A 13747-nucleotide genomic window follows, 5' to 3' on the forward strand; every position below is an offset into this window, starting at 1 on the left:
CAGTTGCAAACTTGGGTATTTCTAGAGGTTTGGCATTGGCATTACCACAAGGCCACTTATCATCCTCATCCTTTTCCAACTACATACTCTTCTTTCATAATTTTTTTACTTTGCCAAAGTTAGTGCATCAGCTTTTGAAAAATGGAATATATTTAACAAGAACAGTAAGATGTAAAGTTCAGAAGGTTACCCATCAAAACTAAGCAAAACTTGTTAAAGAAGGTAGCGGTGAAATGGATGGTGGCACATCATCGCAGAAGATGTGTTTGGTTTACTGGAACGACAATTCTATTGTAAACATGCTGTCTTCTGCTTACGATTGGAAAACTGAAAAAAAGTATACATCGCATATTGACAAAACAAAGAAAGAAGAAGTAGAAGTTCCATGCCTCCGTCTTGTTTTGGAGTCACAACAAAAGTATGAGAAAAGTTGATAAAGCAGACTTCTTGCTGTCTTTATCTAGGATCCACATCAAGTCTAAAAAGTAGACATTATGTGCCATTTTCACTTTGTGGATTTTACATCATGGTCGCAACATAAAAAAGACTGAGTCATCTGGGCAGCCTAAGTCAGACATGATCTCTCTCTTGCAATTTACATTGAGCATTGCTGAATGCTTAATAAAATGTGGCACAAATACCCTTCAAAAATTAACACCAGGTAGATTAAGAAAAACATTTCAATATGTTCCTTAAGATGATGAGAGGTATAATGGAGTTAGCCACTTCCCAGGGTGGAGAACGGTAAGGCAAAGATACAAATATCCGGAATGTGAAAATGCAATTTCCCATGTATTTTGCATAAAATGCAAAGTTTCCTTGTGTCTGAACAAAAATAGAAACTGTTTTCTTTAGTTTCATTCATTGTAAATCTAATGTGTGTATGTAGCATGATTGTTATCACCCTTTTTTGCCTTGTGCTTCCTGTTATGAATAAGCAAAGGGGTATTTTCGCAAATGTATGGTGCTATTTGGGGGGGAGCTGACAGCAGGGAGAGAGCAGAAAAAGCAAGAACCAAAATATTACCTACCATTTCTTTCTTATTTCTGCATTTTATTGAAGACACAATTTTTGTTATTTTGCACCCATGTAGTCAGTAGTCACACTGTATCATATATGAAACAGGCAATATCTGCCAAAGTAAACTTTTCAGAATGTAAATTTGGTCAATAATTTTTAGTGTACTCAATTTAGTCAGAATTACATGTAAAATAAATAAAAATAGTTCATGGCGGAAAGAGTTAAAAAATTTATAACATCTCATACTTATTAAATAATATGAGATGTTCTACTGGTGCAAATTAAGCTAAACTATCACAAGATGTATACAGTGACAATCTGCTTTTATTCCGACGTTTCGTCAATCAGACACGACTGACTTCTTCAGGGGGCTAGACCAGGTAGTGACTACCTGTCTAGCATGGCATGAAGAAGTCAGTCGTGTCTGATTGACGAAACGTCGGAATAAAAGCAGATTGTCACTGTATACATCTTGTGACAGTTTAGCTTAATTTGCACCAGTAGAACATCTCATATTATTTAATTTAATGCCTGGTGAACAGCCTCATTCAATTTTCAGCATCTCATACTTATGTTGAGATGTGATCTGTTAAGGCGCAGGGACCATGAGCACTCATCTAGTAAGGCACAAGTGGAAAGTTGACGGATTAGAAGCACATGGTCGGCACTTTTTCAAGATGAGGTGCAGTTTCTACTGAGAGAGAATATTTCAGTGTACACTGTACAATGTACATTAACTCAAAGAAAATGTTCAACAAAAATATGTTTATAGTGATTTACCTGATGACTGGAATGAAATTAGGCAATCACAATGCGGCCACTCGGATACTGGCTTCTCAAGGATTGTTGCCTCATCAAATACATTGACAGTGATGTACTCGAACATTTGTAGCCGGTGCAGGATCTCTTGCATTGGCTTTGATTGGGTCTTTTTTGCCATTGCACATAAGCCAACAATTATACGCTTTGGCATGTCCTATAAAAGTTAATATTCAACACAAACACTACATCTCTCCCAACCATGTAAATGCTTTCCAAGTAGTTAAGAGAGTAAGCACATGTTGAAGAGAACTGTCATTCGGAGCACTATACAGCAGTACTTCTAAATACCCATTGTCAGGGTTGCCAGGTCCAATCAGACCAGTTTTGCGGATTATGATTTGGGTTACTATTGGGGGTTAGGGTTGAGATTATGGTCCAACAACCCTTTAAAATGTCTGCCAATTTATAAAAATGCAGACAATGCCTAATAATTTTGAAAAGTTGCCAGACCCATAAGTTTTGCCACTAAACTTGGCTAGTATATATTGCTTCTCAGTTGCAGAAAATTTTTACTAGTTGTATATATACAATTATACATATTGCGATATTGTTGATTCTTTCGATTTCCTATTACTTCAAATAGACTTTAACAGAATAAATACTATTTTTAGTTTAAAACAACCCTGCAACACTGAAAATGGGTATTTAGAAGTGTTGGTATAGTATATGAGTATATAGAAAGAGGTACCCCTGTGTAGTTGAAAATGTAGTCTATAAATTTGGTTTGCTTCTATAATAATAATTTATTTCACACCAGTTGAGTGCAAAATAATGTCACTAAAAAGTCTCCATAATTGGCAATTTTCAGCCAAATGCTCAACCCTGTTGTATTGTTGTGTCTTGCTTGTCTTTGGTATAAGAAAACAAACTCTTTCCCGAAACTATTTATTATAAACAAACTCTTTTCCGAAATTTCAAGGTTTGCATTTATGCAAACATTGAAATTTTGAGATGGTTTCCATTCACTAATGAGTTTATTTTGAATCACGAGACAGATTTTTGACACTACAAAACTCGTCATGATATCACATGCGCATTGCGCATGCAATGATTGGTATGAGAGTATTAATCTCATACAAGTGGTAACAATGGCTGAGTTTTTAATTTTTACTGAAACTTCAACTGGTTGATATCTTTGAATAGCGCAGGCCCAATGTTTTGACTCGTAGGCTACCTAGTACCTAGTTTGCATTGCTCTGTTGATCATATTGATTGTTAAAAACTTATGCCTGCTAAACATGGAAACTAATCTTAAAACTTCAAAATACCATTAACACAGTCCACACACAGTCACACAATCATTAAGAAGAATTTTAGTGAACATATTCACAATGAATTGTTTTATGTTGCTGTAATAGAGACTCCCTTGCTTCAACAAGTCAGCCAACGTCAGTTTCTCTGGTTAAATACGATATATCCAATAAATTCCGGTTATATAGAAACACTCCTGATCAAAGGCAAACGAAATCAAGGAAGACCAGCAGAAACATGAATGCAAAGGGTTCAATCTCTCACAAAGCACAGCCTGGAAGAACTGCGACATGATAATTTACACATTGATTCTGATAATGTGAAAACGCCGTATGATGGTATGAAACTCTTCATCTCTGAAAATTTTGTGAACAAAGTAGTGAGAGCGACCCAGAGGTATGCAGAACAACAAAACCAAATGGCTTTCCAGTCAAAGGTGGATAATTCTTTAATAAGGGCAAGTCATGCAATGATGTTTATGACAGGATACATCACCCCTTCCACACGCAGGATGTATTGGGAGAGGAGAGACGATACAAGCAATGTGATGGCAAGAAGAGCCATTCGCCAACTCAAACTACTCTAAAGACGAACCATTTTGGAAAGTTGCCTTTCTTTTTGAGACTTTGAATGAGACAGCAGCCAAATTTGTTGAGTACGCAGCTGTAGACGAATCAATGATCCTTTACTTGGTCTCCTCCCTCTCAAGCAATTTATAAGGGAAAAACCAACAAGATTCGGGTTAAAAATTTGGTCTATGTGCACCCCCTCTGGAGAGCTAATCCACTGTGTCCCCTACGTTGGAGAAAAAACACACGTCTTCAAGTATGGATTGAGTGATTGGCCTGACGTTGTATATGGCCTTGTGGAAAGTGTTCGACTGATTTCTGGCTCGAAGGTTGTGTGCAACAATCTTTTCAAGAGCCTGGATTTAATAGATCATTTGTCTTAGAAAGGGATACGTGTTTTGGAGGCAATCTATCTTTACTATCAAAGAAAGAGACCAATGATGTGAGGATAGGAGATGTGAAGCAACCTTGGAGATGATCAAACCATTGTTGCGTGGAAAGATTCTTGACCAGAATATGTTGTATCTAACTCTGAAGACAAGGAACCTCTGGGAAAATGAGCTATGTGAGTAAATATTATCAAAGCTTAGAGGTTTTATAGAAAAATTGGGACAACCACAGAAGAAAGAGATATGGAAAAGATCAGCCTCCTTGACTTTATCTGATCATGTGTAGAAATAACAATTATTATGATCAATGGGAACAACAAACTTTCTCTTATTAGCATCGACGCATGCACTTGCCAATGGTGAAGAGATCAGGGCAATCACCTGATTATAAAGACGGACAAAAAAGGTGACTGCAAACATTGTCACCAACGCAAGGCATACAGATGCCGTCGGTGTGATGTTGGACTGCACAGTGCACCCAGATTGCTTCGAAATGTATCATAACTGAAAGGAATTTGTAATATTATATATCTGTTTAGTTCGAGTCTCGTTTCTCAATAAATGTAATGGAAAAGCGATGCATTTTTATTAGATATATATTCATTTTTAACGTATCTTAGAGCACTAATGTTGCTTTTTACGACTTCAAAAACACCATTACCGGAAAATGCTAATTTTGTTTATTTTACATCAAGCATTTGTACGAATGCCCAAGCGTCCATACAGGGGCGTATCATTTTCTGCATTCCTGGTTAAGATATCAGACAATTTTCTTTTAAATACCGTATTCATATTCAACCTATAAGGAGATTAAGGACCCTACATAAAACTTTTTGTAAAAACATTCCAATTAGAATGATGACCGGGCACTAGGGTGTACCAAAAAAAATAAAGTTGTTTGGAATTTTTAGCCTATTTGCTAAAACTTGCATTTGGGGTCACAATCAACTTTGCAACAAAAATTTTTTAATTTCAAAGACGTCTTAAGCCGGTACTCTGCGTTTCCGTGACGACGAGGCCAAAAATTCATGTTTTGGTCATATATTCAGATCTGTAAGTGCTAGAGACTTCATTCTTGGTGCTATGGATGCAGAATGTCCACTTTCCTATCATCATTCAATACATTTATATAGCCTAAAGTCTTTACTTTTTGAGTTTTTTGCCAAAAACTGATTTTTGCCCTGTTGTCATAGGAATTTATCCAATATTAATCTTAAAAAACATGAAATTCAACAGATAATTCATGCTGAATGTGCATATTTATACTGGTACCAGTATGTCGGAATGGCCCGTTTCGGCGAGTCCGATTCGGCGAGTCCGATTCGACTAGTCCGATTCGGCGAGTTCCCTATTCGGCGAGAGCCTTTTTCGGCGAGTGCCCTATTCGGCGAGTTTTTGAAATTTTTAAAAGGAAATTATCGGGTACCGTAGCCTAATTGCAATTGCCGTTTTTACATCGTTTTAACGTCGCTAAACGTTGAAATCGTGCAGAAAGGAATAAAAATAAAATGTTTGAACTATTAAATTAAAATTCGTCATGTCAGTTCAATTATTTTTATTTTTGACCATCATATCAAAAACAATACACGTCAACATAGCAAAGGTAGAAGCGACAAAACGTGAACGTTAAAACGTGCTTGTGACCGAAGTAAGTTATTGAGTTGAAAGAAATTTGGCAAGGTTGCATCACCTTCAGAAAAATTTAAGATATGAAGGAAAAATAAAACAAAGAAAATGTTACAAAAAAACTCATGTTTATGTCTATAAGTTAGTACTTTTGAATAGTTAAAATCATAGGCGCCTAACTATTTTTTTGGCCGTGGGGGTGAAAGCGTGTTTCATCAGCAGCAACGTAAATTCAGCGAAATGTCACGCAGATGGATGACGTAATTATGTCGCCACACTAGGATTGCTTTTATTGCCACACTCGGAGTTATCGCTACGTTCGACCTACCGTTAATTATTATAAACAAAGCTCGACCAAAACACATGCTATGCGTCTGCGTTGGCTAGCGGTTGATGGACTGCGACTCTTTAAGCTAAGCGCAACATAAAGTTTAGCAACGAACTAGATTTATTAGCATGAAACAAGAGACGAAAAGGTTTACTAAAAGGTATACTGTAAATGGAATGAAAATACTAACTTGATCACATGCTTGAAAATATACCTGTTGAAAGTAAAATCATTCATGTTTACAGCAATTCAACAGCACGTCACCTTTAATAAATTTAAAAGTTGCTGACATCCGTAAACAACCCTTGAAAAATAGTTACAGAGAGACGTTTGATTAAGTTTTCGACTTGACATTGCTCCCTTTTCGCTACAATATCGCAACATATGGCTGACCAGCTTTCAAGTTTCAATTCGCTGTAATATGCCCATTTTCGTGTTGCAGATGAAACAAAACATGCGCATATTCCCCGCCTTTGATCGGGTTTCTATGGCAACGGACGTGTGTGCGCCATGCAGTTTGCGCGAGGCCATTGTTGTGTTGATTATGCCGCTTGTGCGACTGTGGGCAGTGCGGTTTGCACCAGCCCTTGTTACGTTGGTTAGTGGTAACCTCGGGCCGAGACTTCAAGTTCATTTTCACAGCAACCGATTCACTGCCGCGACAATTCTCTGCAGAGGTTTCAACTTTTGAAAGCGACAGCGAGGCTATTTGCAAGCGCATTAAGTTAAACGCACGCTGCGTCAACGTAGCAAATTATGTTGTTTTTGGGTGCATTCAACATCTGATGACATTGAATCGACGCAAAATGGTAGATTTTTGCTATGTCACAGGCAGCAAAATCAGTCATTTTTACATTGATTCAACGTCTGCAGACGTTAAATCAACGTAAAAATGACAGATTTTTTTGTCTGGGGTGGGATTGTAGCATCGCTACTCGTTCTAGTGATTATTTACTGCGAAGCTGTTGCGGTTTGCATTTAAAAATGTTTTCCTGCTGCCGATCGCTAGTTCATCTATTGTTTTATGTATCAATGCAGCATAAAAAGTTGCTCCCACGCGGAAATATGCGTGGAGCCTATGGTTAAAATGATTAGTTGATCAACAGATGTGTGACCTACACTCCTACAGCTTAGATTGAAAGGAAATTATCGGGTAGGCTACCGTAGCCTAGTTATCCCGACCAGCAAAAGTTTGTTCCAAGAACCCAGTTAGCCTAACAGTTTATTTTTACATTGTAGTAACAGAATGAAAAGGCTAACCAAATGTGTGGCCTATCGTTTTAACGTCGCTAAACGTTGAAATCGTGTAGAAAAGGGTGCTTTTGCTGACTAGGATACGTTGAAACTGAGAAACATTCACAGAAGCCCTACGATACGTTGCATTTATAAGATAATGTATTAAGACGTTGAATCAAAGTACAAATGAAATGTTATGCTAAATGGGTTCTTGGAACAAATCGTCGCTTCTACCTTTTTCTACACCTTTGCTATGTTGACGTGTATTGTTTTTGATATCATGATCAGAAAGAAAAACAACTGAACTGACATGACGAATTTTAATTTAATAGTTCAAACATTTTATTTTTATTCCTTTCTGCACGATTTCAACGTTTAGCGACGTTAAAACGATGTAAAAACGGCAATTATAATTAGGCTACGTACACGATAATTTCCTTTCAAAAATTTCAAAAACTCGCCGAATAGGGCACTCGCCGAAAAGGGCTCTCGCCGAATAGGGAACTCGCCGAATCGGACTAGTCGAATCGGACTCGCCGAATCGGACTCGCCGAATCGGACTCGCCGAATAGTAGCAGACCCCCAGTATGTATGATAGTTTAAATCCAGCTGCTTTACTAACTGTCATTTGTTTTTTGAGACAATGCAATTTAAGTGGTATAATTAGCACAGTACAAACCGCATAAGCCAGTTATATTACAAAGCAACATTATAAAGCAAGAAACACAAACTGTTAAAACAAGAATGTTTGTCTTGCTGCAGACAAATATCAAATTAGCCAATAGCAATAGGCCATTAACACAACTTGTAATTGCAATAGGTTCAGACTTCAACAATAAAGAACCAGAAAATCGTACATGTGGTACCGGTATATCTGTAATGACCACCAAAAAAACGTGGGATAAAGTTAGAACTGAAATGGGTAGTCAAATTATGAGAAACAGTGAAAAACTCTCAAAAATGCTCAACATTTGCGGTACAATCTACTGTACAATGGGATCGCCAACTTTTGCATCCTATACAGTACACTCAAAAACGCAACACATGGCTATACTTTTGTAATGCCTCATTGAAAATAAAGAGATCCTCTTGTCTCTAAGTGATGTTAAAAATAGTGACTCTGAATCTGATGCGATAATTCAACAATTACAAAAATATTTGATATGGTTGGTTTAGTGTTTGATACCACTTCTGTGAGCACTGGTTGTAAGAAAGGTATTGTGAAACGTCTTGAAGAATATTTTAAACAAAACCTCCTTCTATTTGCTTGCCGGCACCACATCTTTGAGTTAGCAAGTGGTGCTGCATGCAAAACTGTTTAAGTGTTTATGGACTGGAGAGACATCCTCTCCAGAAAACAGCACATTTAATGCTTTGAAGGAACTCTGGTCATCATTGAACCTTAATGATTACGATATTTGTGACAACAGTGCTTGGCCACGATGGACTAACACCAGCTGTGCTGATGTTTTGTTACCTGGCTCTGAGTATTCAAACAAATTCTGTAAGGATTATACAGAACTTCTTGTGCTTTCTGTTGTATTTCTCGGAGGAGCATTACCAAAAAAGGAGAACTTTGCATTTAAAGCTCCAGGTGCCACCAGTTATGCTAGATGGATGGCAAAGCTTCTTTACACTTTTAAAATTGCTTTATTTCGATCGCAGTTGAAAGCAAAAAGTGTTTTCAATGAAGAAGTTCTGAATAAGGTGTATTCTTTGGCAACTTTTCTTTATATTATGTAGAAAGCGGGTTAGAGTGCACTAGTGCATGCGATGCCTCACTGAATGACTTACTGCTGCACAAGCAGCTGAGTAAAGATATTCCATTAATGAAGAATGGTGCATCTTATCTCCCTGCTCAATTGAGGCACATTGCTGAGGAAAATTTGAAGAAGCTAGACTGCCATCTCTGGTATCTAACTGAACGCTTGGTGGTGATAAGCTTGTTTGGTGAAAAATTAACTGCAATGGAAAACTCTACTTTAAGAAAATCCTTTTTAAATGCAAAAAAAAAAAACAACTACACGTCACCACAAACCAGATAACTGAACAGCAAATGCCTAAAAACATCAGCAAGGACACGCAGCTGCGAGATTTATTTGGCTCAGAATCATGGATTCTTCTGGACACAATGGGAATAGACTCTTCTTTTCTAAACAGCCATCCAAGGAAATGAGCAGAAGACAGCAATTTCTTGAAAGATGAAGAGATGGTTCACAACATTTGTGTTGTTAATGATTCATGTGAAAGAGCATTAAGTTTGTTGACAAAATTCCACAGCAACCTCATCACCACAGACAAGCAACAGAAACAGTTTTTATATAAAAAAGTCCAACAGTTTTCGAAAGAACAAGCTATTACAGCAACATCATCTGAAAAATTCACCAAACGCAATATGATCAAATACTTTGCTTAGCTTGTAACACAAAGAGCCTTTTGAAGACTGCTATAATGCTATATACCGACTATACCGTAGTAGTTTTATAGACTGTGTTATTGAGATTGGACTCCAAGGTTAAGTTGTAGATTATTCTGCATTGTTGCTGTTAGTTTTAACTATTTTAATTTCAGTAGGTATGTAAAACTAATGTCTCATGGTATTATCCTATACGCTGAATAGTCCATATTTTGTGTACAGTATTGTGATGATGTTCTGCCACAAGCTTGAACTGCTAGCATGTAACTAGCTTACTGCAGCATATCAGTGCTTAAACAACATAATTATACATCACATGCTAGAGTAATGAGTATGTATGAAATAATGTAGTTTGGTATATATATGCGACATTGATTCGTAAATGTAATGGTAGGCTACATTCACTTACTCAGTAAATAACTGATTGGGTGATGTATGTACATTGGCCAATTCTTTTCTTTGATTTATAGTAATCACTGTCTGTCAGCTGAATACCAGAAACAGGCGTAAAATTACATATCAGCATAAATATTCATATTTCCATGAATTTTTTGTTGAATTTCATGTTTTTTAAGATTTTTTATGGATTAATTCCTATGACGACAGGGCAAAAATTAGTTTTTAGCAAAAATCTCAAAAAGTAAAGGCTTCAGGCTATATAAATGTATTGAATGGTGATAGGAAAGTGGACATTCTGCATCCATAGCACCAAGAATGAAGTCTCTAGCACTTACAGATCTGAGTATATGACCAAAATATGAATTTTTGGCCGCGTCATCACGGAAACGCAGAATACCGGCGTCAGACATCTTTAAAATTGAAAAATTTTTGTTGTAAAGTTAATTGTGACCCTAAATGCAAGTTTTAGCAAATAGGCTAAAAAATCCAAAGAACTTTATTTTTTTTGGTACACCCTACCGGGCACTAGTGGGTTAATAGTTAGTACATGATGACAAACTGGGTGAGTGCTCACTCTTTCATATCTGTGGAAATCAAACACGCATTTTTATGCCTTGTTGTAATTAACTTCAAACTTATATTTCTATTTAGAAGTGACACTGGTCCTCAGCTGTGAGCTATAAAGATTTAAAGAAGCATGCAATAAGTTCAAAATACCGCTTGTTTTTATCTGCAGTACAATGTTTGACAAACAAAGGAACGTTATTAGTGGCATAATACAAAATTCTGATTTGTCGTTTTAGATTACTATCATCACACATGCAGTCTTCGAAATTAGCCTCGGCAATCGGCAATTGCCGAGGTGACTGCCGAGGCAGATGCATGAATGGCACATTAGCCACGGCAATAAAAATGCCGAGGCCACACGAGCGCGTGTAAAGACCACAAGATTACAAAAATAACCCTAATTTTCTCAGACCAAACCAGACTAGGAGGTTGATTCAATCTTACTATTGCTTAATGTTTTTATTTGGGTTATTTTCTACTTCGCCGGCGCTTACAGAAATATCACCCTATTTGCATTGATTCAACGCCAGTAGACGTCAAATTATTGTAAGCATTTACTCCTTATCGCGCTTCGCCTTCCGTTATCTCGTCCAGCTGTATCAGAAACGATCGCGCCGCTTTCACAACGAACCACACAACATCAACAGACGTAGAATACATGTAAGTAATAGGTTAACGCGTTAACCTTTAGAGTGAGCTTGGTTACTAATTGCGGTTTGTGATAGATGTCTTGTTGCGTAACATTAACAACAATAGGTGCAATTCTTTGCGCTGACAATGCTCAAGTGAACTATAAAAAAAGTTTGCAACCTTATAAATACTGGCTTAATTGTTACGCAATATGTTATTCTTTCATCGAATGCTTGTTCTTCACCAGCGTCATTGCCAATATAAATCATGATAAAGGAAGAGTAGATACAGTTAAAATATGGAATTTACCTGCTATAGGTTATGAAACAGAGGGGACAGAAGGAAAAGTTAGTGTAGTATTTTGCAAAATTTGTAAAGAATTTTATGACGGAAACAAATCGGAATTAGAAAAGCTACGGGGCCCAGTTAAAAAAGTAGTACAAAATTGGATAAATGGTACTTCGGCAGTAAAGAAAAGTAATGCTTCCGATCATATGACATCGCGCGTTCATGAACGGGCAGTTTTGCGTCTTCAAGCTTAAGCTTCAAGCGTCTTAAGAAATGACGCCGTCGTCGTCATTTCTTATTGGGCGTTGTTGTTACGCAATACAACCGGTCGGGAAAACTAAATCGATTTGCGCTGACTCGAACGTTAAATCAACCCAAAATTAACATACTTCCCCCCCGTGAGTTATTTAACATGAATTATCGTAACAGCGTGGGCATTGCGTTGCTCGTTTTATCGCTACTTTTGGTATTATTACATCACAACAAATCAAACAATGCGGTCTTGATAGACTACTCTGTTATATTTTTCGCTTCTCGTTTTACATGTTGTGGTAGCCTACAATTTTTTCGTAATAAACGTTCACAGCAATTGCTGAGGCAATTTCAACTTTTGCCGTTTGGCCTCGGCAACGTTATTGCCGAAGTAAAAATATGCTAATTTCGAAGACTGCACATGTTATCAATAAGTACCGGTACACCAAGATATTTAGTTGACTGCACAAACTCAATGTGTTGCTCTTAAAAGGCCGCTACAGAATTGTACTGCAAGTTTATGCGTTTATTGCTAAAGCAAGTGCAGTGTGTCTTTGATGCATTCAACATTATATCTTGAGATTTCGCATATTCAGTGCAAACTGAAAAAACTACTTAGAATCCCTTCAAACTTGATGCAAAACAACATTATAGCCCATCGTCAGCAAACACAACATTGTTTCGCCACCAAATGCGAATAGGCTAATCTAACACTGAATAATATTATTATTACCATACATATATACTGGGTTGTTTTTTTTGCTGAGACTTTTTGGTCATTTGTCCAAAATGACTTGAAAAAATGCGGTCATTTTTTATTTATTTTGGTCATTTTTAGTCATATATAGTATATTTTTTCGGACATTTTGACCGAGATGATTATATTTTTTCGGACATTTTGACGAAATTGGCTATATTTTTTTCGGACATTTCACTAAAAAATCGGTCAATGACCGATAAATGACCAAAAAAAAACCCTAGATTATGTAATATATAATGATGCAAGTTTCAGTTACATCTAGGATGGCAGGTAACATGTTAAAAACAAAACTTACATCATCTATAACATCAAAGTCTTTTGTATTCCAGCCACTGGTGGAGGAGCTTTGAATTGGAATTGACACATTGGATTGATCAATGCTTTCTTCACTTGTTGAACATGACATTTTGAAGATGATTCAAGTTACCTACGGTATGCTATCTGTTTGCAAAATTATTAATTCATATTCCTTTTATCCCCAATGTTAAGTTGTGACTTTTATTTGTTGTACATGTGCCTAAGATGGTGAGGCTATACTGTGAAACAATAGCGGCTGTCATAAATCAAACATCTATTGTTGAAAGCATTTTTCTGAATTTTTTGTAAATATAATAATCTTTAATATGTCTTCTTCTTGCGTTTGATAACGTTGCTCGGCTTCGTATGCCTATGGTTCAACAAGACAAACTCTCTGCCGAAGCTGTATTTTTCTGAATGTACCGTAACTTAGGTTGTCTAACACGTGTATTACAGTGGGAAACGATCTGAATTCTGAACACACTTTTTTATCACAACAAACTGCACAATGATTTACTCATCCATTGAGAATTTTGACAAAAACATGCAGTTTAATGTAGTGGACGAGAAGTTACCAGAGTAGCCCAAACATTTACTTTTTTTGGGGGAAAAAATAATCAAATTTTTATGCCATTAAAAGGTCACATTGACAATTGTAAGTATTGAATAATCTTTACTGGAAAAGCAGGGATATCTAAAGAAGGGGATACGAAGGCTTTTACTACGTCTGACAATAGAAGGGCTTTTGTTTATCGTAAATAATCTGTGTTTATCGTAAAATGACAATTGGCACCGATAGTAGTTTAATAAATCTTGTTATGATAACTTGCATTGCGCTATTAGAATCAGGCCTGGGTATTCATAGCATTCTCATGGTTGCTTGTTAATTCAACTAC

General features: G+C 36.8%; 1 protein-coding gene across 1 annotated transcript in view; it reads right to left on the bottom strand.

Moving 5' to 3' along the window:
- The window catches only part of LOC145775665 (inositol hexakisphosphate and diphosphoinositol-pentakisphosphate kinase 2-like), a 33873-nt gene extending 20926 nt beyond the window's left edge, over positions 1-12947 (bottom strand). Inside the window, exons 1-2 of the mRNA XM_082586998.1 lie at positions 12850-12947; positions 1802-1997 (exon numbers count right to left, since the gene is read on the bottom strand). Of these exons, the coding sequence (XP_082443124.1) occupies positions 1802-1994 (193 nt within the window). The 5' untranslated portion in view covers positions 1995-1997; positions 12850-12947. The remainder of the gene's footprint in view (positions 1-1801; positions 1998-12849) is intronic.
- Positions 12948-13747: the final 800 nt, after the last annotated feature.

Source organism: Aplidium turbinatum, chromosome 8 (assembly GCF_918807975.1).
Source record: "Aplidium turbinatum chromosome 8, kaAplTurb1.1, whole genome shotgun sequence".
Taxonomy (NCBI): domain Eukaryota; kingdom Metazoa; phylum Chordata; class Ascidiacea; order Aplousobranchia; family Polyclinidae; genus Aplidium; species Aplidium turbinatum.